Here is a 27,950-nt window from a genome sequence, read left to right as displayed (position 1 = left end):
AAATATTAAAATATTAAATTAAAAAATGTAAGTATACACACATACATATAAATAAACTTGGGATTCAGGAGCTCTAAAGTTCCCATGTACACATTTGAAATCATTTCATACATTCTTTCCTTGACTTTACGTCACCATTTTTGACCATCTCATCCCCATTAGATTGTGAGTTCATGGAGTGCAGGAACTTTATCTTTCTTTGTATCCCTACTGAGTGTTTAGCATAGTGCTTGGCATATAATGCATATAATGCATATAGCATAGTGCATAAAAGCATATAAAGCTTACTAAATGCTTACTGACTGGTGAGCAATATCTGCCTTATTATTTATTTGAAGAGCAGCCAAAGAAATCTTCTTGAATCCTGAATCCAAAAGATCCCAATGAATTATGTCCAATTTGCAGCAAACCATTGGAAGATGTCACACTAATTAACAATCACGCCATCCCATCCTTCTCGTCCCATCCTTCCATACTTCATGGCCAGTACAAGCTGCTGTGGGGGCTCTGTAGTCATGCATGACTGCTGAGTTCTCTAGGAATGGCCTAGGAATATCATAATGATGAAATATTCTGACTAGCTTTCTGAAGTGAAGATGACTTACAAATAACAGATGCTTATGGCAAGGACCAGAGTCACATTCTCATCCACCTATATCCCCAGCTTTCCAAGAGACAGTCCCCATTACTATCAGCAAAAAATACTCATTTTCTCAAGCATAATCATTGGATTTGCCTTTCCTAAAGTCTTATTGTCCCTCTTTCCCCCACCCCACAATCACAAGAGACAAAGGAAAGTGTCAAAATTCAACTTTTTAAGGAATCAAGAAGGTACCTGCCTTCAGAATATTAGAACTGCCAGTCTGCTAGAGAAATGGATCAAGTGAAACCATCCTCAGACCCTGGCCTTCTCCCCAGTCAGGCAGTATCTTATGGGCTCACCTTTGTCAAGAACAGGCCCAAAGATGGCCAGGCTGTCATCAATGGTGGTACAGTTCCAACGTCGGCCCCGGAACTGATGCTGACATTCTTGGATGCCCAGCTTCACTCCCTCTGCCACACTGGGCATGATTTCAATGTAGTTGCGGCAGAAACGAAGTTGCTTGGGGACCAGGCCAGGAATGGAGCCACAGAGCAGAGGCTGGGACCCCAATGATGTGTACTGCTGCCCCAGGGCCAGGGACCTGTAATAAAAGTGGAGAATTACAGAAGCACATTTGCCATCACCACCATCAAGCACTTACTAAATGTGTACCATGCTTTGGACACCACTTAGAAAGGTATCAGATACAATAGAAAGAAAGCATTGAACTAGGAGTCAAGATATAAGTTTTCATCTTAATTCTTCTCTAGGAAGCCAGGGTATCTTTATTGAGTCTCTGCCAGTATCCAATTTCCCACCCCGCTAACTATGACAGGAAAAAATTTAATTAGATCAAAGATTATTAACTCAGGGTTCTTGAAATTGGTTTTTAAAACTAATTTGATAACTATATCTTTTTAAAAAATTTTTTTCTCAATTGTATGTTATTTTTTAATATTTGTTCTTGTTAATGTTTTGAATTTCAAATTCTATCTCTCCTTCCCTCCCTGCTTCCTGATATGATAGACAATCAGATATAGGTTTTACCTGTGCAATATATAAAACATTTCCATATTAGTCATTTTGTAATAGAAGACTGGAATAAAAGAAAATGAAATTTATTGAATTCCTTTGTCATCAGGAGAATTTTACTTTATGCATTAAAAAACTTTAGTCTGAGAAGGGTTCATTCTATTGACCAAAGGGAGCTATGACATAAAAAAGGTTAGGATCCCCCGAACTTAATAATCTCTCTAAGGTCTCTTTTAGCGCTTACATTCTAGGGTTCTATGACTGAGATCATAGGATCATGGATTTAGAGTCATTTAGAAGCGCTTTAGAGCCATTAGAAGCCATTTAGTTCAATCTTCTCGTTTTACAGATAAGGAGGCCTTACAGAGGGCAACACAGCTGAGAAGTGTCCAAGGAGTTATTTTGACTCGTCTTCTGGACAACAAATCTAGCATTCTGATCCCCTACTCCATGTTATCTCAGAAGATCCCAGTATTTCTCCTTAAAGAAAGACTCCACCAAGATCTACAGGAAGCACACAGAAACCAGTGGTTTAGTCTTACTGGACAGAACAAAAGGGCTCAAGTCAAAAGTTCAACCATAAAGATTTAGATGAGCTAGAAAATCTTTCTGCCAAGGATCCAAAATTCAAAGGATTTAGAACTGGAAACAATCACAAAGACCATCAGTTTTACAGAGGGAGAAACTGAAGCCCAGAGGGGAGAAGGGAGTCACCCAGATGATGGAATATGTCACCAGAGGATATTATGGAAAAGGTTTTAAGAAAAAAAAAGTTGACAGCTATTTTTTTAGGCTCTTTTAGCTATAAAGTCTGATGATGGATAGATTTGGATCCAAGCCCGGCTCTGCCGCTTACTATCTGTGTGGCCCTAGGTAGGTCACTTTCATTGTTAAGGCAATTCGTTGTGAGGCAGAAGGATTGGGGGAGCTCTCCCTTAGGCCTGACATTCTAAAGTTCTATATGGCTTTAAGAGTCTGTTAAGGATCTATACATTCTTGAATGTCTTAATGACCTTACCCAGAGTCCAGCTCTAAATAATACACAGAAAGATGACAAAGGCAGCCCAGATGATGATTAGACAAAACCCTCAACGCTACATCTGCCCATAGGAAAGTGTCTCATATCACAAAGCATTTATTATTATTATCAACATTATTTTATACATTATATTGTATATTATTATTAATATATTGATATTTATATAACATGTATAATTGTTATTGTATTGTGTCCATATATTATCTATATCAATATCATATATTATATATGTTACCATAATCATATATCTATCATATACATCTATTATATCACATCAATATATCATATGTTTTTCTATTATATTAGATGTGACAGGTCTATTACATGTTATTATATAACATGTTATATAATATTCATCATAATATATAATTATATCATAGATTTTATATTATATAATATATAAATATTTTCATATACTATATCATGAAACAAATATTTATGCAATATATAAATGTATTACATTATATTATATATTATATATAACATGTAAGTATACTATTGTGTATTTAATACATTATACAATTCAATGTATTATGTGATACAATTTGTAACATAACATACAATATAATATAATATATATATTTTTATATGTAATTATGTTATATAATATTACATATGTTATTCCACATTATAATATATAAAATCTATTATTATAGTTATTACATTATTATTAGCTAGCATTTATATAGTACTCTCAGGTTTGCAAATATTTTACATGGGTATCTAATTTGATTCTCGGAAGCAGTCTGTGAAGTAGGTATTATTACTATCCTTATTTTACTGATGAGGAAACTAATACAGATAGATCAAAGTTAAGTGATTTGTTTCTACTGATCTGCCTAGTTCCTCACCTCCATGAATATTCCTGGCAGGTTGAGTTCATCATTGACAATCTCATCACCATACTGCTAATTCAAGCCTTAATAGATACCACCTCCCTCAGCGCCCCCTCCTCTCTTATTGCAGAACTAGAAGGTAGAATTCCAAACTTCTTCCAATGCCTTTCTCCCTAAAAGACAGAAACTGAACTTTTTAACTCACCCCATTCTGCATTTGTTACCTTTCCTGTATTTTTCACTTCCATAGAACAAGATGGGACTGAACTTTGTCATTCCTTTCCACACTCCTTTTCTGTCTCCTTTTGTGTGTTATCTCTCTTATTGGATTGTAAACTCATTGAGTGCAGGAACTATTATTAATTGTATCCCCAGTGCTTAACACAGTGCCTGCTACATAGTAGGTGCTTTATAATTGTTTATTGCATTCAAGTTGGTTAAATAAGTCTTCCTGACTCAGCTAAAGAAAAATAAAAAGTCAAAAAGAATGAAACAATCATTGCTCTCAAAAAGCTTACATTCTATTAGAGGAGACAATGAGTACATATCATAGAAGCACAGAGTTAAAGGAAAGTTTCCTTATAAGCCATTGAGTTCAGTTCCCTTCACTTTACAGAAAAGGAAAGTAATAAGTTTAATAAGTTTAAGTGTCACAATTAAGTGTCTGCCTTAAGTGTTTGAACTCGTCTTTTTAACTAATTTGTCTTTTAAAGTAACTATGCGACATCTCTAAAATGATCTGGAGAAGAAAATGGCAAAGCTGCTCCAATGTCTTGCCAAAAAAAGCCCAAATGGGGTCACGAAGTGTTGAACACGAATGAAAACTGACAGCAGCTTCTTGACTTCAAGGTTTCAATCAAATCTTGACTTCAATCCAACAGAGTGAAGTTCATTTTTTCTGGATTGTAAAGTATAGGAAAGGGAGTAATATATAATGATACCAAATTGTGATGGGTTTAAAAGTCAGAGGAATTTGTATTTTTTCCTGAAGGCAATAGAAAGCCACTGGAGTTTATAAGTAGAAGAGAACTGCAGTCAGATGAGAGTAATTCTAAGCCAGTCCATTCAGAAAAACCAAGGTGGGGGAAATATTCAGACCCTATCATTTAGGGTTCTTCCAACCTATTTTTCCAGACTCTTTTTCTACTGTTTCCCCACATATGTCTGATGGGAGGGGATATCAAATGTGGGACTTATATGGGTCTTTGAGTGACAAGGCAAGCAGAAATAGTGGCTAGGATGGTCTTAGGGAGCCTTTAAGCATCAACTCTTTTTCAATGAATATGAGAACAGGTTTGAGTCATAAGGACAAGTGTCCAGAACTGACCATAGCAAGAACAAAAGAAGATTTTGAGTTCTTAGTGAGAAAGAAAGTAGGAGATGTCCTACCACCCATTGAGGGTGAAAGGATATGTTTAGCCATGAATCCATTGCACCTATTATGAGTTTAGACTATTTTGTCCCTGTGTCCCATATTTACGATTAGATAAAATCTTCCTATGGTCCTCTAATAGACATCTTGTCTAGGGAAGGTAGGGAAAATGGAAACCTATTCAAATAGAGTTCTTTCTGCCTTAGGAAGATTTGGAAATGGGACATTAGGAAAATGTTGTGATCTATTTTTGTGACATTTATTTTGCTTTGCTTTTATTATACTTTTATCAAATACAATTAAATTGCTTACTATAGTATATATAATTAATAATACCATATTTTCAAATACAATTAAATTTCTTACTATGATTTTTGCTATAGCGTATATTACTAATATTGTTATAGTATATGTTTTCAAATACAATTAAATTGCTTACTATAGTTCCTTGTGCATATGTTTTGATTCATATAATATGATGAGAACCAACAAAAAAAAAAGTGGGCAGTCAGATGAGAGATATGAACCATTAATTAAATATTCATTTATATATGATATAAGATGGATCTTCTTGTGACATAACAATGTGGGGGATAGTGCTGGATTGACTTATGGTCATGTAATCTATGTTCTTCATTGCTCATAGAAGTATGCAAAAGTCCCAGAGGGGCAGCATATTCCAAAGCAGTGTCATAGCTTTGCTAATAGATGGACATGGACATGGACATGGATACAGGCAGTATGAAAAAAAAAAAATCTGTAACTCTGGAGGATGAAGGAGAAAGGAAAATTCTCAAATCTCACAGCTTGTTCTTCTCCTATTCATGCCTTATTTGGGGCCTGTTCCCAGGTTGTCAGTTTTTGCACAAACAAAACCAATGCAATCAAAATTAAAAGGAAAGGGAAAAATTTGCATTCGTATACCATAGTTTGTTTTTTTGGGCTCTTTCCAATGATAGGCATCTACTTTGTTTCCAGTGCTTTGCTACAACAAAGAGTGCTATCATAAATACTTGGGAACATATTAGATTTCTGTTTCTATTTACTTAGTTGAGGCATGTTAATGTGATCATTAGGGCAGCTTAGTCACTTTTCTTGTTGTAACTCTAAATTGTTATGCAGAATTTTTGAACTTATTCACTGTTCTATTAACAAAATAGTAATGGGTCAGTCTTCTCACAGCACCTCCAAAATTGAGTATTCCCAATTTTTGGTCAACTTTGCCGATTTTTTCAGAGTGTGAGAAGAATTACAGAATTATTTTAATTTGAATTTTTTTTCTACTTCTATTATTGAATTTCTCTTTATTACTCTAAATTTGAAGTGTTTTTTCCTATGATTGCATATTGTTTATAATTCTTTTGAAAAATTGTTTGTATTTTTTGATTATCTATTGGATACAGTTGTTTTTTTCTAATCTAAGTATAGTAAACTAGATTCATTCCTACTAAATTTCATCTTACTGGGTTTTCCCCACCATTTAGATCTATTACAATGAATGTTATGCTATCTTAGAAACATAGCATCCATAACAAGGTTGTTTATCCACAAAGACAGCATTAGAGACTTTACTAAGTGCTTTGGGGGAATCTCAGTATATTATATCTATAAGCATTTCCATGATTTCCCAGACATCACTTTAGACTATTCTTTAAAAGATGGTTTTGTTGAGTCTTTTTGTTTTATTTTTTACCTTGTAATTATTTCTTCGTATGCATTCCCTTCCCATCAAATTTTCCCTTTCAGAAAGAAAGGTAGAAGGGAAGGAAAGGTAAAAGGAAGAAAGGAAGACGGTTAAACCAAACTAATTTGTTAACAAATTGATTGAATCTGACAACATATAGAACATTCTATACCCAAAATACAGCACTTCTCTCTGAAGAGGAGGGGAGGGTGTTTCATCATCTGTTCTCTTGCATCAAGGTTGATCATTATAGTTAATAATAGATTGTCTGCCTTTTAGTGTTTTTTATTCATAGCATTATATGCATTATGTATGTAGCAGCTGGTTGGAACAGCAGATAGAGTTCTGAACCCAAAATGAGAAAGACGAGTTCAAAGGACTCAGAAACTTACTAGTTATGTGACCCTTGGAAACACATTTAATTTCTGTCTGCCTCAGTTTCCTCATATGCAAAATGGGAATAATCTACTTTTTAAGATTGTTTTGAGGATCAAATGAGATATTTATAAAGTACTTTACAAACTATAGAATGTTATAAAATACTAGCTATTATTTTTTTCTAGCTTCTGGTTTCTTTATAACAGTTCAATAAGTGGATATTTTTGAATTTTTCTCTTTCATCATTTTTATGGCATAACAATATTTCATTGCATATCCATACTTTGTTTAGTCATTCCTAATTATTAAACATTCCTCTGTTTCCAGCTTCTCATTATCCAAAAAAAATGCTGCTACAAATTTTATAGATCTTTCCTCCTGATTTTTAATCTTTTGAGGGATATACCCAGTAATCATTATCATTGGGTCAAAGAGAATGAACATTTTATTGACTTTTCTCGAATAACTTTAAATTGTTTTCCAGAACGGCAGTACCAATCCACAACTCCATCAGCAGTATATTAGTGTGCCTGTCTTCCCATAGCCCTTCTAAAACTGACTCTTCATTATGGCCTATTCTTGATGGGAACAAGATAACTTTTAGTGAACACTGTTTCTCTTTCTAACTGCTCACAAAACATTCCTTTAATATTATGTTCTAGAATTTTGCTATTTTGAAAGTCAAGCTCACTAGTCTATAGTTTATAAACTCTACATCTTTCCTTTTTTTGAAAATCACCTCATTGTTTTCCTTTTTCTAACCTTGTAGTACTTCTCCTATTCTCCAAAATCTTTCAAAAATCACTAACTTGCACACTAATTTCATTGTTCAATGCTAGTACTTTGCTTGAACTCAAATATGGAATCATCATGTAATTTTCCTTGCTTTTCTTAAGTTTCTATTCCCTATTAATCTTGTCTATTCTATCCTATCCATTTAAAGATCATTTATAAGATCTTTGCAAGAAAAAAAAAAAAGAAAGAAAATAAGAAGTGAGTAATTTAGTCTTTCACTTCTATCCATTATTACAATTCTACTCATCCTAACAGTTTGATCCTTTCTTTGTACTTCTTCTTGTTCTCAATAAAGCTTAAAAAGAAAATTTTTTGATCACTTATAATCCAATTCAATTCTGATCACTCACTCCTGACACAACTGTTGTGAAAAGTACCTTGTTGCTTTTAAAATTCATCTTCAGTTACTTTTCCTTGCTTCTGTCTATCTTTTGAAATCTGTTAATAACCCACACATAGAAGATCACAGAGTTAGAGGTAAAAGTGATCTTAGAGATTATCTGCTGCAGTCTTCTAATTTTCCAGATGAGGAAACTGAGGCCCAAAGAAACTAAGATCCAATGTCATATCAGTAGTAAATTCTCTGCATAGTTACTTTAATATCTTTAAGCAGCTCCCCACTCTTCCCACTCATCAGAATGACATCTGTGTCCCAAAAATTCCATCCAATTTGTATTCTTCCATAATTCTTCCCTTCAGAATTCATGGAGACTGCTTAAATAGGCAGTATGATATAGTGGAGAATGTCCTGAATTTCTAGCAAAATCTCCTGTACTTAAATCTCTGTGAAACTGGGAGGAGAAAAGGTATCCTTATGGGGCCATTGTAGCAAAATTTGGAGAATCAGAAGCATAGTTGGATAGGGAAGAAAGCAGAGCCTTCCTGGGACTGTCCACAAAATTGAAACCCCTAGAAAGAACTCACCAATGGAAGAAGGGGCTGATATAAACAAAGGAAGTTCCAGGATGAGAAAATATCATCATTTCCATGTGGCAAAGACCAGAGATTTAGAAACATAGCCAAACTAGTATCTGTAAATTCTGAGGCTGGCAACATTTAACTTTCTTTAGTTCTTTAGTTTAGTTCTCTTGCTTTTTTTCCTCTATACTCTATCATCCTCCTTTTCTCAAACTCTTTTCCCTCGTCTCCTCCTCACTCCTCTATGCTTTAGAATTGCCAATGGCCCACAGAAATATTGTTCAATTTAATGAGAGGCCTTCAAGTCTATAGATAGGTGCTGAGTTCTGTTCTTTGAACTATGGAATATCAAAGCTAGAAGGGAATACAGAATATTTCAAAAGACTAGAGCAGAACTAAGTCATGTATGAAGGAGGAAATGGGAAAGAATGACTATTCATACAAGAGTGGAGGCCAGGAAAGAGAATCTAGCCTCCCAGTCTGGTATTGTTTTCTTTGCTGAAGAGAACTAAAAAACAAGATCTAGAAAACAAGGAAGATGACCAATAGAACCAAAATATTTAGCAGTCTCCACTATTCAGAAAAATGGTAGAAATGAAGAATGACTCATTTTCTAATTTGTCCAATATTCCAGAGTTAATAAGCTGACCTTTCCTTCAATTTCCAACTAAAATCCCACATTCGATAGAAATTCCTTTTAATTCTAATGCCTTTCTTCTGCTGATTATTTCCAATTTGATCTGATAAATCATGTTTGTACAGGGAATTGTTTGTAATTGTCTCCTATCAGACTGTAAGTTCCTTGAGGACAGGGATTGGTTTTTTTGCCTTTTTTTTTTAAATTTTCAGAACTTAGTTTAGTGTCTAACAATCAATATGTGCTTAATAAATATTTTTTGGTCAATTGAAGTCTTAAGAAATGTTTATTGGCTGAGTTCTTTGCTATATTCCTTCTGTGAGGCTCTTAGTTTCTCCTTCACTCTGAGAAAGATGATGAAGTTGGGAGTTAGTTAAGAAAAAGGCCCTGTATTCCCTTGTCAATTCCCACTGTGATTAGAACTTTCAGAGCTTTTTCTGACATCTGTCCCTGTGTTTTGGGGCTGAATTCAAGAAATCCTTTCTTCCATTTGACTAATTTCTTTTCCTAATTTATGCACTTGGACCACCTCATCAATCCTCTTCTCATTCTTCAAAAGGAAAAAGTATTGGAATCATAGACTCTTATAGCTATGAGGCTTTAAAGAATCATCCCTTTATCCCCTGCCTCCAAGCAGTACTATGCTTAACTGGGTTAATTAAACAGAGACCTGGGAAGCCTTTAGGAACAAAAGGCAAACTAGAGAGCAAAGGCCATATAGAAATGGCTTCAGAGGAAGCACAAACATCTCGATCAACTGGGAAGTTATATCTCAGATCTGAGAATTAGAGCAATGATCAGCTATTAAGGAAATCATCTGAAAATGAGAGTTTACCTCCATGGATTAGATGCAGTGTTAACACAGGCCAAGGGGTCTAGTTTATATAGTCGGACTTAAGGGCACCAGGATCTCCTGATGATTCTTGAAACTCTATCACTAGGGAATCCCATCTTGGGCGTCAAAGTTGGAGAAGTTAAAATTGGAGTTAGAACCAAATCTATCTATATCTATGTGTAGATGGGGGGAGAGGGGTTGTCTGGGTAGAGACAATGGATGAAGTGGTGAGATTGTATGTGATGGTAAAGGGAAGAAAGTCAAGAGATCTGAGGCTATCAATGAATAAAAAAAGGATTTAATAAGTGCTTATGATAGGGAAAGTTCCTGTTCTCATGGGTTCATGAGTTCATATTCTTACGGGGGAGACAACTTATAGAAGAGGTTTCAGCTCTAAATCAAATGGAAAGTCCTGTGATCCCTAGAATTCAATGGCAAAACATCTTCTTTAACATCATTTCCATTCATCAAAAATTATGTCCACTTGTAATGTTAAGCTATAAGTGCTAAGGACTTCAATGTTAGAAATTTTATGGGAATTAATATATTAAAAATATAATCTCTTAGAGAACTACAGGAAGAGCTCTGTAATGTTTGCCTCCATGGAGATCTGTTTCCTTAGAAGATTTGGGGGAAAATGTGGAAAACAGTCATATAAGATGAGAGGCCAAAATGGTTTACAATCTGTATCATAGGAGGAAATAGTGCCCACGTTGATGAGACCAGTATCAAAATATCAAAGAAATCATAATATGAATGCAATTATCTGACCTTTTTTTGAGAACATACTTTAGATGAAGAGTATTGTTACATTAGGGTATGGCAGAGGGAGAAAAGGCACAGAGAGAGGAATGAGAAAGAAAATGTGACCTTACTGAATTATTGAATAATTTTGCTGAGAACCTGCTCCAAAAGACAGCTTTGATGTCTCTCTTATTTTAGTCAATGCCATGGGACCCAATACTGTGTTGAACCCTCCCCAACCAATACCACCCACACAGCCCATCAGCCCTTGAAGCATCCGGAGGTGGCCGCCTTCATACAGGAGTGCAGAGTTCTTCAGTTCCGCCAAGTAAGCTCCTGGGTTTAAGATCTGAGATGACTCTCCAGGGAAAAGACCAGCCTGGCACCCAGCAGCTGGTGAGGGCAAAGGAGGGCATCCCTTAGGGCTCCTTGGACACACTGCCTTTCCCACCCTAGAGTTATTTTTACCCTATTTATACCCTGAGAAAGGATACACTCCCAGGCAAGTTACCCTCCCCCATCATACAGATCATTTTCCATCCCACTCTCTACATATGACCTGTCTTTCCTACCCGCCCACAGAACCTTGTAGACTGATGTGGACAACCAACTGGAGCAGGGAGCAGATAGAAGCAAGGAATGAACATATCAGCAGAACCATGGCTCATTACTGAGTTGCACAAATCCCAGTTCAATCTGAAAGGTTTCTCAAGAATTAGTATTATCTATAACCTCCACTCAGGATTTCCCCTGGGGACATCATTATCTAACTTATGTCCCCAACCAGAATCTCCTCTTCAGAACTTGACTCATTTCTAATCTCATCTAGGTCTCCTTTCTATTAGGAGGACTCCTTGGAATTTCAGGTACCCTCTCCAATGGAACAATTTTCTTCCTTCTACTCCTTCTTTGATTCTAGAACCAATTTTTCTGTACACATTATTCTCGGTAGATATAAAGGAAACTGAGTCTGTATCTTTATTTTATTTCCAAAAGCCTTTCTCTGTCCAATAAAAGAAGCTTTCCCTTGGATCATGACTGGAGATACCAGCTACATGACATTATAAAAATCTTCTCCAAAATAATCAATTTATCCATCAGTTATACCCACAACTGATACCTGTTTCAGCAGGTATCACTGATACCCTGATCTCAGTAAATCATTGATAGCACAAACAATGATTATAGACACTGGATAGCAGAGCTTTCCCTGACAATGGGATGAAGATTACTCCATATGGCAAAGGACAGGGCAATATTTGTATTCAGATGGACGTATATGTCCGGTCAACTTATACCTAACAATATAGGTATGGTAAGAACACACAAAAGAACCAGTCATCTTAGGGATCTGAGCCTTGGTTCCTTATATGTAAAATGGGATGGGGGTGGGAGATGGCGTCAGGTTGGATTTGATGACCCCTAAGATTCCTTCCAGTTCTATACCAATGATCATATTAGCAATTTATCCAACTATCCATTCAAAAATATATTTACCAGGAAATATATTACAGTTGCCTTTCCTGAAACTGACCCATCAGAACTTAAAAATACATTCTATATCCCAAGTATCCTTAACTGTTTTTACAGCATGGATCCCTATGGCTTTTCAGATTCCTCAGAATACTGTTTTTAAATAACACAAAAATATATAAAATTACAAAGGAAACCCATCATATTAAAATAATGATATCATTCCAATATCTTTGCCAAGAAAACCCCAAATTGGGTCACACAGAATAAGACACAACTGAACAAACATAACAATTTTGTCCCATCCAAGTCCAAGGACCCCCAAAATCTTTTCTTGGGTTCCTCACTAAGAACTCCTGTTTCTACCTTTTCCTAATAATCTGTTAAGGATCTATTATACATGAATTGATCAAAATTTAATTTGAACCTATCTATAAATTCAGTCTGCAGAATCCTTCAGAATTATAGAATGTTAGAGCTAAAATTAGTATTTGAACCTTATTGGGTCTGTTTGTTCATCTAAAATGAGTTAACTTCTAGGGATTCCTTCCAGATCTAAATGTAGGATTCTATAAGGTAAAACAAGGAATACATTTGTTTGGCTAGAGTTGGAAGTACAATTAGGAAAGAAGTTGGATAGAAAGATGAAAAGGGAGGTGGTGGTTAAATTATAGTGTCTTGGATGCCAGACCAGGGAATATAAACTTTGTCCTACAGATGAGGCAGGGCTACTGAGCTACTAGAGTTTAATTAATTAATCTGTCAGGGGGTACATATGATGGATTGGAGATACAGAAGTCATTTATTTCCAATTTAACTAGTAATTAATTTAGTAACATTAAAAGGACATTGTCACAAAATGGCCTTCCTAAAATGGTGAGACCAGAGTATGGATAATAGTGCTTTTTCTAGTGCTTTAAGTTGGGGATAGGGGGAGACAGTGGTACTTAGCTCTGGGATCCTGAAATGTGGTCAACAATTGCTTCTTCATTTTTTCCATCCACACTCTTGGTAATCATATCTCACATTTAAGTGACACTTTGTTTAGCAAAAATAATCTACACACGTTATCCCATTGCATCCTTACAACAATCCCGTGAGGTAGATATTATTATATTTTACAGATGAGAAAACAGAGGCTTGGAGAGAGAAGTGACTTGCTCAGAAATTACATGGCCAAGAAGCATCTGAGATAACATTGAAACTATGTGTAGCTCAATCCAAGCCCAGGCCACCGCTGCCTCTTCCATAGTCTATTGACTTGACTCATGCTCCCATCAGCCTTCAGCATTTCTTCATTCCTAGATGGAACAGCCCATTCTCTCTAGGTTGCCCTACAACAAACCTTTTTGTCCCAAGTTTTGATTCCTTGTTGCTTATAGTTCTGACTTGAAGACTTGGTATCTCTTAAAATGTCTTACATCTAATGTGTGCACATGTACACACCCCTACACACCCCTATTCATGCAAAGTAGAGGGAAGATTGGAACAATTTACCTGAAAGTGGCTGAGATACTTATGTGGGACTACATCAAAATGATGCCTTGTGCTCCACCTGCTGGCTCCACCATAGTACTAGATGAAAGAGCATCCTTCCTTCTTCCAGGATTAAAGTATCATATGGCAAACAGGCAAATCCCCAGAAAAGAGAAGGAAAGGGAAGGAAACTGTGCAGGACAGAGGGTCAGAAGTGCTGATTTTTAACTAAAGATTTTCCTCTCTATACTTGAGAAGAAAAGAAAAGGAGATATAGCTAGGATGATGCATTCAGCAAAGAAACATACTGATTTAGGGATTTAGGAAATCTTTGCCATGTCAAATAACTTTTGATCTTTAAGAAACATTTAAATACCAACCCAAAAGTCTCTGTTCCTATCAAGTAAGAATTGGAGATTGAGGCAGAGTCTAAATCATTCTTACTTCTTCCAGACATAATTGAACAAACTAAATATATCTTGAATAAAGTATATAAGACATCACTGCTGCCCTCATGGAGATTGTAATCTAATAGAATATACAGCAATATTAGGCACTTCTTCTTTCTGCTTCTAGACATTAATTGTATAATAATATAGCATCTTCTGTTAAAGTTCTTGATCACCTATCCTCATCTATACTTAATCAAAATTCTAAAGAGACAAATGTCATGCATGGAAATTCATTTTCCTTTACTTTTTTTTAATCAAAGATCTAATCACTCTTCCCTCTCAAAAGCCAATTAAATTCAAAGAAATATCAGGATTCCTTGAAACTAAGGTTTATTTGTTAACCAAAGGAGGTATCCCTTTGGTTTTGAATGCACCTTGGAGCAGATAATCTCCAAGGGGGTGATATTTTAACATTAATATTAGTAATAACATTACCTTCTAAGCAGTAATGCCTGTAAGTATAGACCTTTATATACAACACATTTCTTCTTCTTCTTAAAAATCAGTTTCCCACTTCTTTTGACCCCTTTCCTTTTCCATCCCAGATCCCAGATGTTTTCTCTTTCTATTGCCTTATCTAATTTCTTAATTCAAATAGCATTTTTCTGTGGTATCCTATTCCAAGAAGTATTCATTTACTTTGTCCTTATTTCCATCTCCTTTTAAGCTACTTTGAAATATATTTCTCAATTCCTCATATTCCTTCTTTATTTTTTTCATTCACCAGAAGGGCTTCTGGAATGCAAAAGTTGAATTTTCTTCTATATTCCATTTCTACATTTATGAGTTTGTACATATCACTCCTTTCTTTCCTCCACTTTTTCTTTTAGTAGGATTTCACTTCTCAACATATCAGTTTATGAAGTGGGTAGGTTACACATAACAACAGACACTCTATCTTGAGAGAGGAAATGTGGTCCTACCTATGATCCCGTATCCCTCCGAAGATCAGTCTACATTACCTTTGAACTAATATTCTCTTCATTATTCTCCTGGGTATTGATCATTTCTAGAGACCATACATCTTCTGTGGTAGGATGTAACAGTTCTTTGAAGAGTATCCCAATTCACTCCAGATAAAAACTATTTAGGAGTCCTCTCTTCCTAACCTACTATGGGAACATACTTTAATGTCACCATTTATTTTCCCTTATAGGATGAAACAACTTCTCATTCTCTACCTAGTCTAGCTTCTCCTTTCCTACTGCTGAAGACAGTAGTCCATAGGAAGTAAAGAAGAACTTGAAGTCCTAGGACCTGAATTTACATCCCACTTTTGCCATTTACTATCTTGGGCAGGCCACTTAATATTTCTGAATCTTAATTTCTTCATCTGAAAATTGAGGTTAAAATAGACACTCTCCAAGATCTCCTCCTATGCAATCACTTTTTATTCCTATGTTCCTCATCTAAGAATGAAGATACTATCACTTGTATGCTCACATCCAGTTTTAGTGGGAACACATCTCCAACATCCCTTTGTCTCTGTCTTCCAATCTCTCCATTCAAACAACTTCTTATTACTTTCTCTTCTCCTCATCTTAGAAAAAAGATATTGATTCATTTGTATAGGAAAAATGAGATTTAGTCATTAGAATAATTCAGCTTTTCCTTCTTTTTACTAGCTCTCAAAGATTTCTTTAAGTTTCTAACCCCTTTGATATGTTTGTTCCTTATGATTCATCTTTTTCATTTCTTCTACCCCTTGATCCAATTTCTTTTTTAAACAATAAACTAGAAATATGAAACTATTTTAATCTTTTTTGACAATTGTATCTATACCTATTGTGTGTTTCTCTTGTTTGTAGTGTTTGTAAATCAAATCTCTTCTGATTTTTGGTTTGTTTTGCAGGAATGTCTCCAGTATCTCTTTTGTTGAAGTATCTACTATTTTTCACTGATGCTTGGGCTCAACTTTGAAGGCAATATTTTTGAGGGTCATGAGCTCTTTTAGATTTGTTTGGTTTTTTAAAAAAAATAATCTACTGGGTTTTTTTTAATATGCTTCTCTGAATTGTCATGAATATAATTTTGAGCTACTTAAGTAGGCTTTCCCTCATAGCTGACAGCCTTTCTCTTAGTTACTTGCATTCATGAATTCATGAATTCCTTTCAATATTGTCATCTTTTGCTTTTCTGTTAATTTTCCTACTATTTCTACATTTTTGAACTCCAGGTTTCCCCATTTTTTCAGCCCTCTTGCTATTTTGAAGATACTATCTATCCTGTATTCTGTTACTTACTCTTGTATTGGTCTCGTTTACCCTTACCTTGAAAGCTCTGATTTCTAATCTAATTTCCACATTTATATCTTTTTAAAATCTTTAATTTATCATTTGAACCCCTTTAGAGTTTCCTGTTGATCTCTCTGGAATCTTCAGAATATATTGTCTAATTTTCTTTTTAATTGGAAATTTTTGATTCAATTGGTGCAAGTCCTTATCACTGTATGCTTACCTTGTTGCAATAGTCTATTGGTTGGTCTTTCTACTTAAGTCTCAAGTAAAACTTCAATTTACCCTCCACTCAGATTTCAAATTGATTCTTCCAAAGCACCCATCTGACCATGTCACTTCTCAAGCCAGTTAGCTCTAGTAGTTTCTTATTACCTCCAAGATCAAATAAAAAATATTTTATTTGGATTTTAAAACTTTTCATAATCTTTCTACCTTTCCTCACTCTCCAAGTTTTTTGCAAACCAGTGACACTGGTCTCGTTGCAGTTCCTCAAAGAATATATTCTATCCCCCAGCTCTGAGTATTTTCATTGGCTATTCCCTGTCCCTATAATTCTTCCCATCTCTGGGTTTCCCTGGTTTCTTTCAAATAGCATCTAAAATCCCACATTTGTTCCTTCTGCCTTTCCCAGTTTTCCTTCACCTTAGTGCTTCTTTCTTAGGATTATCTCTAATTTATCCTGTACGTAGATTGTCTGTACAATTATTTTCATGTTTTCTCTCTCATTTGACTCTACTTTCTTGAGAGCAAAAACTGTTTTTTACCTTTCTTTGTAAATCTAGCATTTAGCATCATAGCTGGAATATAATAAGCATTTAATAAATGCTTATTGACTTAACTTGAATTTCCTTTGAGATATTATATATATTCATTATGTTTTGACCTTTTCTGACATTTATACTCATTTCATTCTGTCTGGATAATTTTCATTATTAGATTATCTGATTTGGAACTAAAATGATACTCAATCTGTCTTGGTTCTGTTTGTTCTGTCTTTCAATCTTTTTCCTATTTTTACAGTAACTGGTTTCTAACTTCCCTCTTTACTGTTTATCTCCACCCTTCTCCTTCTGCTTTGGCACAAGCACATTTTCTTTTTCAGAGATTTCATAATCTGTAATTGAAGGTTATAGGGACCATATTCAGATTGGTCCATGTTCAGAGTAAAATTATCTTCCAGCCAGCTCTGGGATTCCATGATTCCTTTACATCTTACTCTTGTAATTACTTTGTTTCACATGGCCAAGAAGGATCAATGAGATTCTTTTTCTATGAGTGTAAGGAGACAGGGAGAGAAGGGGTTCCAACTGAGCCATGGAGAGATCAGGATGGACACATCAGAGCCATGCTCTGAAACTCAAGCTTATCTGATTGTTTGAACTGACCAAGTCTAGGATGAGGGTTGCTATTAGGGTGAGTGGGTAAGTATTTCAGATATCATTTCATAAAATTTTCAACTTGTGTGGTGTTTCTGTCTTACCAAATTAGCTTAATTACTTTAGACTCGATATATCTTCTTCTTTTAAGGCTGTTAAATTGGGAGAGTTACTTTGAAAATCACTCTGGCATCTTGCTGATCATATGATCCACCTGTATTCCAAATGATTGTTTTTGAGCTTTTGGTAAATTACAAACTCTGATGCTGTTGACAAGCTCTTAGTTATCCTTCCTTGGTTTCTTTGACATTCTTCTCTTTCAATCCTCCTCCAATTCATCTAACCTCCTCCATCCTCCTTCTCAGTCTTCTTTGCTAGATCATTGTTCTCTTGCTGCTGCCAAGAAACTAAGATACTCCCCAAATCTGTGACTCTGATACTCTTTTTCTCTTTTGATTATTTCCTTCATTCCTATGGGTTCAATTGTCATTATTATGTAGATATATTCCAGAGACCTCAGTGTCCTTCCCTATGAAATGAGAGAGGAAGACTATGTGATCTCTGAGGTCTCTTGTATCTCTACATGTGATGATAGTAATCTCTTTAGAGGTCTAGTAATTTTTTTAATTTTTAAAATTTATTTTATTTTTAATTTATGCAATAAAACAATCATATCTATAACAGTATAAATTTTTAAAAGAGTGCACATGCAACTGCAAATCTATTATGTATAACTTACTATTCCTTTTAAAGTTATCATATATGTTAGAAATGAAAACCAAGAGCCCCTAACTTACCCATTTAGATGGTAACTGTAGTCCATTGACTTGTTATTTAAAGTTGTGGAGTCTTTGAAAAAAGTAAATGGGAATTGGGTGTTGTACTTAAACCAAGCCCTCTTGAGATTTGTTTTGTGCATTTTAGTGCACTGCCCTGACCTTCTCTTCACATACTCTAAATCAAGATATGACTGAGGGAAACAGTTGTGATATAGGCACTAATTCTATGTTCCCAATAAGTCACTGCACTGATATGACTTTATAAACTGGTTATTTAATAAAATAGTTTAAAAATTTTTAAAAAAATAAAAGTTATCATGTAAATTTCTTTTTTCCTTTTTCTCTCCTTTTTTATACTCCCCCCAAAGATAGACATTAGAATTTGTAATTATATAAATAAGTATATACAAATAAGTACGTATACAAAATCATTCTATACAGATTTCTACCTATCAGTTCTTTCTCTAGATGCAGATAGCATCTTTCTTCATAAGTCTTTTTTAGTTAATTTGGATATTTGTAATACTCGAAATAGCTTATTCACTCGAAGTCATTTTTAAAACAATATTTTTTTACTGAATATAATGTTCTCTTGGTTCTGCTTATTTTGCTCTTCATCATTTCGTGCAAATTTTTCCATGTTTTTCAAAGATCATCAAGCTCATCAGTTCTTCCCCCTCTCTTGCCCTCTCTTCAGTTAGCAAGATCCAGTCTCGTATTACCTGCTGTGAGATACCTCTATTCAAATGAAGAGATAGCTAGGTGGAACAGTTAGTACAGCACTGGATCTGGAGTCAAGAAAACCTGAGTTCAAATTTGGCTTCAAATACTGTTACTGAGTGAACCAGGATAAATAATATAATTTTTATCTGTTTCAGTTTCCTTATCTGTAAAATGGGGATAATAATATGAGCACTTACCTCTGAGAGTTATTGTGAAGATGACATAAAATAACACTTGTGAAATGCTTCTCAAACTTTAAAGTGTGATGTATATGCCTGCTATTATTATTATTCCCATCAGCAACTCAAACTCAGCATAGCCAAAACAGAACTCATCTTATCCCTTAAATCCACCTTTTCCAAACTTTCCTGCTTCTATTGAGAGCATCATTTTCCAATACTTCATATTTACAACTTCAAAGCCATCCTTGATTTTTTTTTCCCTTTCTCCATGCTTCTCACACCCAAAGAGTTACAAAGTCTTATGGCGATCTTTCACTTAGTTGTTATTCAATTGTTTCAGTCATGTCCAACTTTTAATGATCCCCTTTGGAGTTTTCTTGGCAGAGATGCTGGAGTCGTTTGCCATTTCCCTTTTCCAACTAATTTTACAGATGAGGAAACTGAGGCAGAGTAAAATGATTTGCTGTATTGAAAATAGATTTGAACTTATCAAAAATGAATCATCCTGATTTCCAGACCTGGAACTCTATCCATTCCTTTTTCTCTACAGTTGTTTTCATCAGCCCCTCTCACCTGGACCGTTGCAGTAGCTATCTAGCTTATGCCCTTTCTTATAATCCAATCAATCCATCTTTTTCATGGCTGCCAAAATAATTTTGTTAAGGAAACCATGACTCTGATCATGTCATTCTCCTTACTCAAAAAACTTTGATGGCTCTCTATTGTCTTCAGGATAAAACATACACTCATTAGCGTGGCATTTAAACCCCATAGCATCTCCCTTTTTCAACCTTCTCTTTTATTAAGTATTTCTTTGACAATCCCTATGTTCCAAGAAAATTGCACACCATCTCCCAAACTTGACTGCATTTTCCAAACTATATCTGTTGCTTCTCTGGGCAGACAGAGTGCTAGTCTTGGAGTCAGGAAGACTCATCTGCTTGAGTTCAAATCTCGCCTTAGATACTTACTAGTTGTGTGATCCTGGGCAAGTCACTTAACCCTGATTGCTTCAGTTTCCTTACCATAAGGGAAACAGCAAACCACTCTAATGCTTTTTCCAAAAAAAAAAAAAAAAAAGGGATGATGGAGAGTTGGAGAGTTGCACACACTTCTCATATGTATCTTTTATGTATCTCTTGCTTCTCATTGTATTTCTTGTATTCTCCTGAACCACACTTTTTTCCTCCCCTAGTCTTACACATGCACACAGACATACACTGGAATACATTCCATCTCCACCTTTGCAGGATTCCTGACTTTCCTTGAGGCTTAGTTAGCACCATGGCCACCTCCTCGGTGAAGCCTTCTCTGATTCCTCAAATAATGCTTTCTCCCTTGCCTAATATTTTTTACTTGTTATATCCCCTGATAAAAATGTAAGCTTCTTAAGTGGAGGGCCTATTTGCATTTAAATGTCTTTTTTATTCTCAGGGCTTTGTACATAATAGGGCCATGGGTTTAGAGCGGATAGGGTGTCATGGAGGGCAATTAACCCAACCCCCACATTTATATTTGAGGAAAATAAAGTTAAGTAACAGTCCAGGCAACCCCATACATTATGTGGTAAAGTTTGGTTCATGTCTATGTTTTCAAGTACCATATTCTACCAATATGCGTATATTTACTGAATTGAATTACAGTTATCCCTGTCATGTCACAAGGGTTGAGGGAGGGTGATCTGAAAAATCCTTGTAAATTTTTTTGCCCTCCTTTCATACCACAGAAGTCTGAATTTTTCATTTTATTTTATGGAATGTTTACTGTGAAATTTGGGTCAGTATTTGGTCATAGGCTACAAGAAGGTAAGTGTCAGGTAAAAATACTTTTTCTGTGTTGCCTTCTGGCCTTCACGTGTCATCTGCAGCTTTTGCAAAACTCTAGAAATTTTCTTATTTAGTTTCTTATACTGATCTTAGATACCCTCGGTACAGCATAAGATTGGAGAATCAGGTAATTATTTCTCAATAAGAAGGGGAAATTTTCCTCCTCTTCCAGATTGTGATGTTTGTTCCAGGCTTTATTGTTCCACTTTAGTTATGTACCATTTGAGCCAATGCTCAGTCAAGACACAGGACAATGGTACTTTTATAATATAAGGTGTCCCAAAAGTTTTAGTGCACTTTAAAACTTTAATACCTTAACACTTTAATAGCTTAAAACTTTTAGGACACCCTGTGTCACCCACAGATTTGCGCGTTTAAAAAATTACAAAAATATTATCTTAGAAAATAATCAGAAATGAAGGTAGGCCAATCATGTGAAGGATTAGGGAATGATAGAAGTGCTGTTTGCATCCACAAAATATAAAAGATAAGAAGGAAGGAAGGAAGGAAGGAAGGAAGGAAGGAAGGAAGGAAGGAAGGAAGGAAGGAAGGAAGGGAGGAAGGAAGGAAGGGAGGAAGGAGAAAAGGAAGGGAGGGAGGAGAGAAGGAAGGGAGGGAGGGAGGAAAAAAGGAAGGAAGGAAATATCCCAAGATGAAGGATCCTAATGTGTTGGGAGGACATGGACAGAAAAATATGTATATTCTCATACAGAATGAGAAGACAAGAATTGGTTGAAGCAGGAATATAACTAGCAAGTACCCAGAACAATAGTTGGATAGTAAGCTGAGTTCCCATCAACAAAGGAAATATGACCTAGTCATAGAAAGCACTACTAACTAGGCAACTAGAGGGAGCAGTGGACTTTCCCAGAGTCAGGGAAACCTGAATTCAAATCCAGCCTCAGACACTTAGTGATTGTGCAACCCTGAGTAAATCATTAAACTTCTCTTAATCTCAGTTTCCTCATCTGTAAAACAGGCACAATAATACCTACTTGAGAGGGTTGTCAAAAGGAAAGTATAAAGTTCTTTGCAAATCTTAAGTGACATATAAATGCTAGTCATTATTATTATTACAATTATTTCCTTCCTCTGTTGGTTGTATCCTACTTCCAGTTATTAATTGAAAAATTATATATATATATATATATATATATATATATGTATATATATATGTGTGTGTGTGTGTTTTATATATATTTATATATATATTCACATACATACTTTGTATGTGTGTGCATGTGGGGGGGGGTGCATACACATATGAGGCTGGATTTAAATTCAAATCTTACAGATTCCAAGTCCAGGACTCTATCCATTGCAATACCTAGCTATGTATTTGTTCTTTTTTAAAAAATATATTTTTATAGAAATCTTTTACTTTCACCTTCTCTCTTATTACATATTTCTTTGACAGTCCCTATATTCCAACAAAATTGAATACCATTTCCCAAATTTGACTATTTCCCAAATTATATTTGTTGCTTGTCTGGGCAGACAGAGTACTAGTCTTGGAGTAAGGAAGACTCATCTGCTTTGAGTTCAAATCTTATCTCAGATACTTAATAGTAGTGTGACCCTGGGCAAGTCACTAATCCTGATTGCTTCAGTTTCCTTACCATAAGGGAAATAGCAAACCATTCTAATGCCTTTGCCAAGGGAAAAAAAAAGTCTTCCAAAAGCCCTTTTCTCTTCCTTCTAAAGGGCCATTCCATATGACCAGAATTTTTTTTTAAGAAAAAAAGAAAGGAAAAAACTTCATCAAAACCAACAATGCATGAAAAATGTGTGAAAACAAAATACAATGATCAACAATTATGAACCTCTCCCTGTTGTAAAGTAGTAGTAGCCTGGTTCCTCTCAGTATATGTATACCTTACCACTGTTGCTACTATCTCTATTACTACTCCTACTTCACATTCCTATAAGAATTGGGGTAAGGACTAGACTTGTGATTTCATTGGTATAGGGAACTCCTATGTGAGGAAATGCCCTGTGTCAACATAGTTTGACACCTTCTCTCTTAGATTCTTAGAGAGTTGCCTAGAGCAGTGGTGTCAAACTCAAATAGAAATGAGACCATTAAACTATATATAAGGATCCTTGGGGATACATACTGATTTAGACAAGCATATATTAACATTGTGTTCTGTTATATTTTTATTTATTTTATTAAGTGTTTCCTAATTATTGAAACATAGTATTTTCACTTTTTCTTAATTTTTTTCATTCTTGTCGTTTTTTTCCCTTTTGTTCTGATTTTTTTTTTTGCACAACATGACAAATATGAAAATAAGTTTAAAATAATTTATTTAACCTATATCAGATTGCTTGTTGTCTTGGGGGTGGTGGGGTATGGGATCAAGGGGAAAAAATTTGGAGCATAGAGTCTTAAAAAATGAATGTTGAAAAATATCTTTACATATATTTGGGGAAATAAAATACTATTTAATTTTTTTAAATTTCCTATTGTATTTTAATCTGATTCAACTCATAATGAAGAATATTGTGGACCACTTGCACCTGGGGTGTTTGAACTTCTAGCCAAAAACACTAAAATAAATTACTCTTCCAGACTTCTGGCTTTGGGGCAGTAGGTGGAGCAGTAGATAGAGTGTCAAGCATGGAGCCAGGAAAATGAGACTTCCTGAGTTCAAATCTGGCCTCAGACACTTACTAGCTATGTCACCCTAGGAGAACCAATTAACCTGGCTTGCCTCAGTTTACTCATCTGTAAAATGAACTGAAAAAAGAAATGGCAAATCACTCCAGTATCTCTAGGAAGTACCCAAATAGAGTCACAAAAGGTTGGACACGACTGAACAAGAACAACTTCCTGACTTCAAGGACAGCTTCCTATCTGATTTATCATGCTGCCACATTTCTACAATATTTTATTAAGAACTTTTCTCACAATCATTCAGCAAATTAGGTAGTAGTATTATCTTCATTTTACAGATAAGGAAACTGAGGCCCAGAAAAATGAAAAATATACAAGGCCAAGGAACTACTTAATGCAGAACTGAGATTCAATCTCGGTCTTTGACTCTGAGATGTAAGAGAGACCAAAAGAATGGCAGAGGAAGCAGTTGAAAAATCTCCATCACTTAGAACAAAGGTGTCATGCATGGAGCAGGCGACAGTGTCAAATTCTATTTAAAACAGATTAAAATGTACTTAGTAAATATTTAACAAATAAATAAAAAACCTAATAAAACATAGAATGTCAATATATGACTTTCTAAGTCAATATGCCTCTGTTTAGTATCCTTGTCTCTATCTAAGTTTGACACTACTGACTTTGAAGATTTTTTAGTGGGTGATTTGAAGGAAAAGAAAAGAAAAAGAGAGATGTAGAATAAGGGGAGAGAGGACCCGGCAGGAGCAGGTAGGGGGAAGGGGAGAGGACAGGGGCGGGGGCAGGGGTTTTGCTGGAATGTTACAGCTTCAATTCTCAAAAGCTGCTCCTGAGCTCTGGCCTGGGGCTTAGGGTTGATCTGATAAGATGTGACATGACTGCCTGAAAAATGTTGAAACCTGTAAAATGTTTAAACCTGTTTTTGGGGTGTGTATGTGTGTGTGTGTGTGTGTGTGTGTGTGTGTGTGAATGTGTATAGCATGTGTGTTTCATTTCATAAGAAAGGAGATTGGAGTAATAGTAAAAAGTAAAGAGAGGGATTGTCCCCTTAAATCAAATAGGAGCAAGAAGAGAAGAGTGGGAGGGAAGAAGGAAGGAAAGAAAAAAAGGAGAACGGCAAGGATGTAGCATGGTGAGAAGGAAAGATGAAGAAGGAGAAAAGGCAGTACAGAAGGAACGGTGGAGAAACTACAGTACTTCTTAATATATTACCTTACAATTTACAAAGCCCTTTCATATTCATTATCTCATAAGATTATCCCAACAATTCATTGAGAAAGATGGAGCAAGTATTGTTATCCCCATTTTTCAGATAAGGAAACCTAGATTTAAGAGGTTTCCTTAAACACCTACTATTGGTAAATGGCAAAGCTAGCATTTAGGGATGACTAAAGAAAGAAAGAAGAAATAGACAGAAGAAAGGAGGAGTTTGGAGAGTAAAAAGAAGAGATAGGGAAGAAGACGTTGGAAGGATGAAAGAAAAGAGGGAAGAGAGAAAGTAGAAAGAAGATAGGGAAAGGAATAAGATAAGGAGATTAGGAGAATAAATGCAGGAGAAAAAAGGGGGGATAGGAAAGAAAAGAGAGGATAGAAGGAGGATATTAGGTTTATTGTTCAGCTCAAGTTTCTACTGCTCTCCAAGCCTCTTCTCTTCTAGGGTTAGGAAACCCTAGATTATGTCCTGATTTGGACTAGCTATCTTCTTCCTCCTGTTTGAATCAGCATCTTGATAAGCCCACTCTATTTTGTTCCAATTTATTCCATCCCTTTTGCCATCTTCATATTTATAGGTAATATCCTTGGAATAAGGTTCTGCCCTAATAGGGCAAGAGGGAAGGTCTGTTAGCAAATCCTGTCATTAAGGTCCCGTTTATAATTCTGTTGTGAAGGGTAATCATTTGTCAATGTAAGTAAGACCCTCTGCACCTTCATGACAACTGTCATCACATAACTACACCGTGAGAAGGTCTGGCCCTACCAGGAATGAAAGGCATGCAATCTGTTTAACTTGGGATGGCCCAGCAGGTATTCTCTGACTTTCTTCCCCAACTCTTCTCTCAGTTTAACCCTATCTATGTACAACTTAAAGAAAAGGGCCATTCTTTCCATTTAATGAAGGCCCAGAAACATTAAAATCTTGCCTGAGACCATACAGCTAATTAGTAGCAAGAAGATGGGTCTCCCTCGTGTCTACTAAGAAGCCAGATGTCCTGTTTCTATGACTCTTTCACTCTTTAAAAGGGAAAGGTAGCAGGATAAGGAGACCTTAATTTAAATAAAGGATTATTGGTTACAGGAAAGGCATGCTTTCCTCTGGCTTACTGTATGGCCCGAGGAAGGTCACTTCTCATCTCCAGACCTCAGTGTTCATATCTGGAAAATGAATGGATGGGACTAAATGATCTCTAGAGTTCCTTTTGCTTCTATCATCCTGTGAGCCTGGAAAGCATAAGTATGACCATGAAATATGTAATAGCTGGTATTTGCTCCTTCTTTGTGGGCAATTAAGAAGATGTTTGTAAGCAGAGGGAAGGAGGAATTTCAAATCAGAGGACCTACATTCAAACCCAGGCTTTGCTACTCATTGTCTTTCTGTCATATAACCTCTCTGGGTCTCAGCTCACTGCCTGCGGAAGTAGACATTCTGAGGCTCTCTTTTCTCATCTATAAAATAAGGGAATTGGACTCGATAATCACTGGGGTCCTTTCTAGCTATGAATGAATGATCCCATGAAGCACCTATCATGTGCAAGATTCTATATTTAGGAGCCCAAAATTAGAACAGGAGAACTTAGAGGTTACTGAGTCCAACATCCTCACTGTACAGTTGAAGAAAAGGAAGGAGAGAGATAGAGACACAGGCTTTGGAGTCAGTCTCTGCCACTTGTTCCCTGTGTAACCATGGGTAGGTCATTTAAACTTTCTGTGCCATTTCTTTCTCCAGTTCATTTTTATAGATGAGGAAACTGAAGCAAACAAGATTAAGTGAATTACCCAGGGTCTCACAGCTGGTAAGTGTCTGAGGTTGAATTTGAACAATTAAACAAACTAGGGGAGGATAGCTTGGCAGCATAGTGGATTGAGTGCCAAACCTGGAGTAAGGAAGAGTTAACTTCATGAGTTCAAATCTGTTAGAAATTTAGCAACCAGCAGAACCAGGAGATCATTATACACTTCGACAATGATATTGTATGAGGATGTATTCTGATGGAAGTGGATTTCTCTGACAAAGAGACTTAACTAAGTTTCATTGGATAAATGATGGACAGAAACAGCTACACCCAAAGAAGGAATACTGGGAAATGAATGTGAACTATTTGCATTTTTGATTTTCTTCCCGAGTTATTTTTACCTTCTGAATCCAATTCTCCCTGTGCAGCGGGAGAACTGTTCGGTTATGCAAACATATATTGTATCTAGGATATACTGCAACATATTTAACATATATAGGACTGCTTGCCATCTTGGGGGGGGGGAGGAGGGAGGGAGGGGAAAAAACGAAACATAAGTGATTGCAAGGGATAATGCTGTGTAAAAATTATCCTGGCATGGATTCTGTCAATACAAAGTTATTATTAAATAAATTTAAATTTAAAAAAAAAAAAAAGAAGAAATTTAGCAACCCTGGGCAATGATCTGGAGAAGGAAATGGCAAATCCTTCCAGTATCTCAGCCAAGAAAATCTCTGAAATGATTTGAACAATAACAGGCTAAGAACTGTGTTGGTATTGGGGACACAAAGACAAAAGTAAAATAGTCCTTGCCCTCAAGGATCTTCCATTCTATTCAAAACCAAATACACACATACATACACACACACACACACACACACACACACACACACACACACACACATATAAAGTAGATAAAAGGTTATTTGAAGGGAGAACCGGAAAAGACTTCATGTAGAAGGTTAGTTGGACAGCAATGGAGAA

The 27,950-nt window shown here is 35.7% G+C and overlaps 1 protein-coding gene across 1 annotated transcript in view; it reads right to left on the bottom strand.

The window, feature by feature from the left end:
* The window catches only part of WNT3 (Wnt family member 3), a 95,064-nt gene that overhangs the window by 24,412 nt on the left and 42,702 nt on the right, over positions 1-27,950 (bottom strand). The window contains exon 2 of the mRNA XM_051994905.1: positions 943-1,184. Coding sequence (XP_051850865.1) covers positions 943-1,184 — 242 coding nt within the window. The remainder of the gene's footprint in view (positions 1-942; positions 1,185-27,950) is intronic.

This window comes from Antechinus flavipes, chromosome 4 (genome assembly GCF_016432865.1).
Source record: "Antechinus flavipes isolate AdamAnt ecotype Samford, QLD, Australia chromosome 4, AdamAnt_v2, whole genome shotgun sequence".
NCBI lineage: Eukaryota > Metazoa > Chordata > Mammalia > Dasyuromorphia > Dasyuridae > Antechinus > Antechinus flavipes.
Note: the sequence above shows the minus strand (reverse complement) of the source record. Positions and strands in the feature narration are given on the sequence as shown.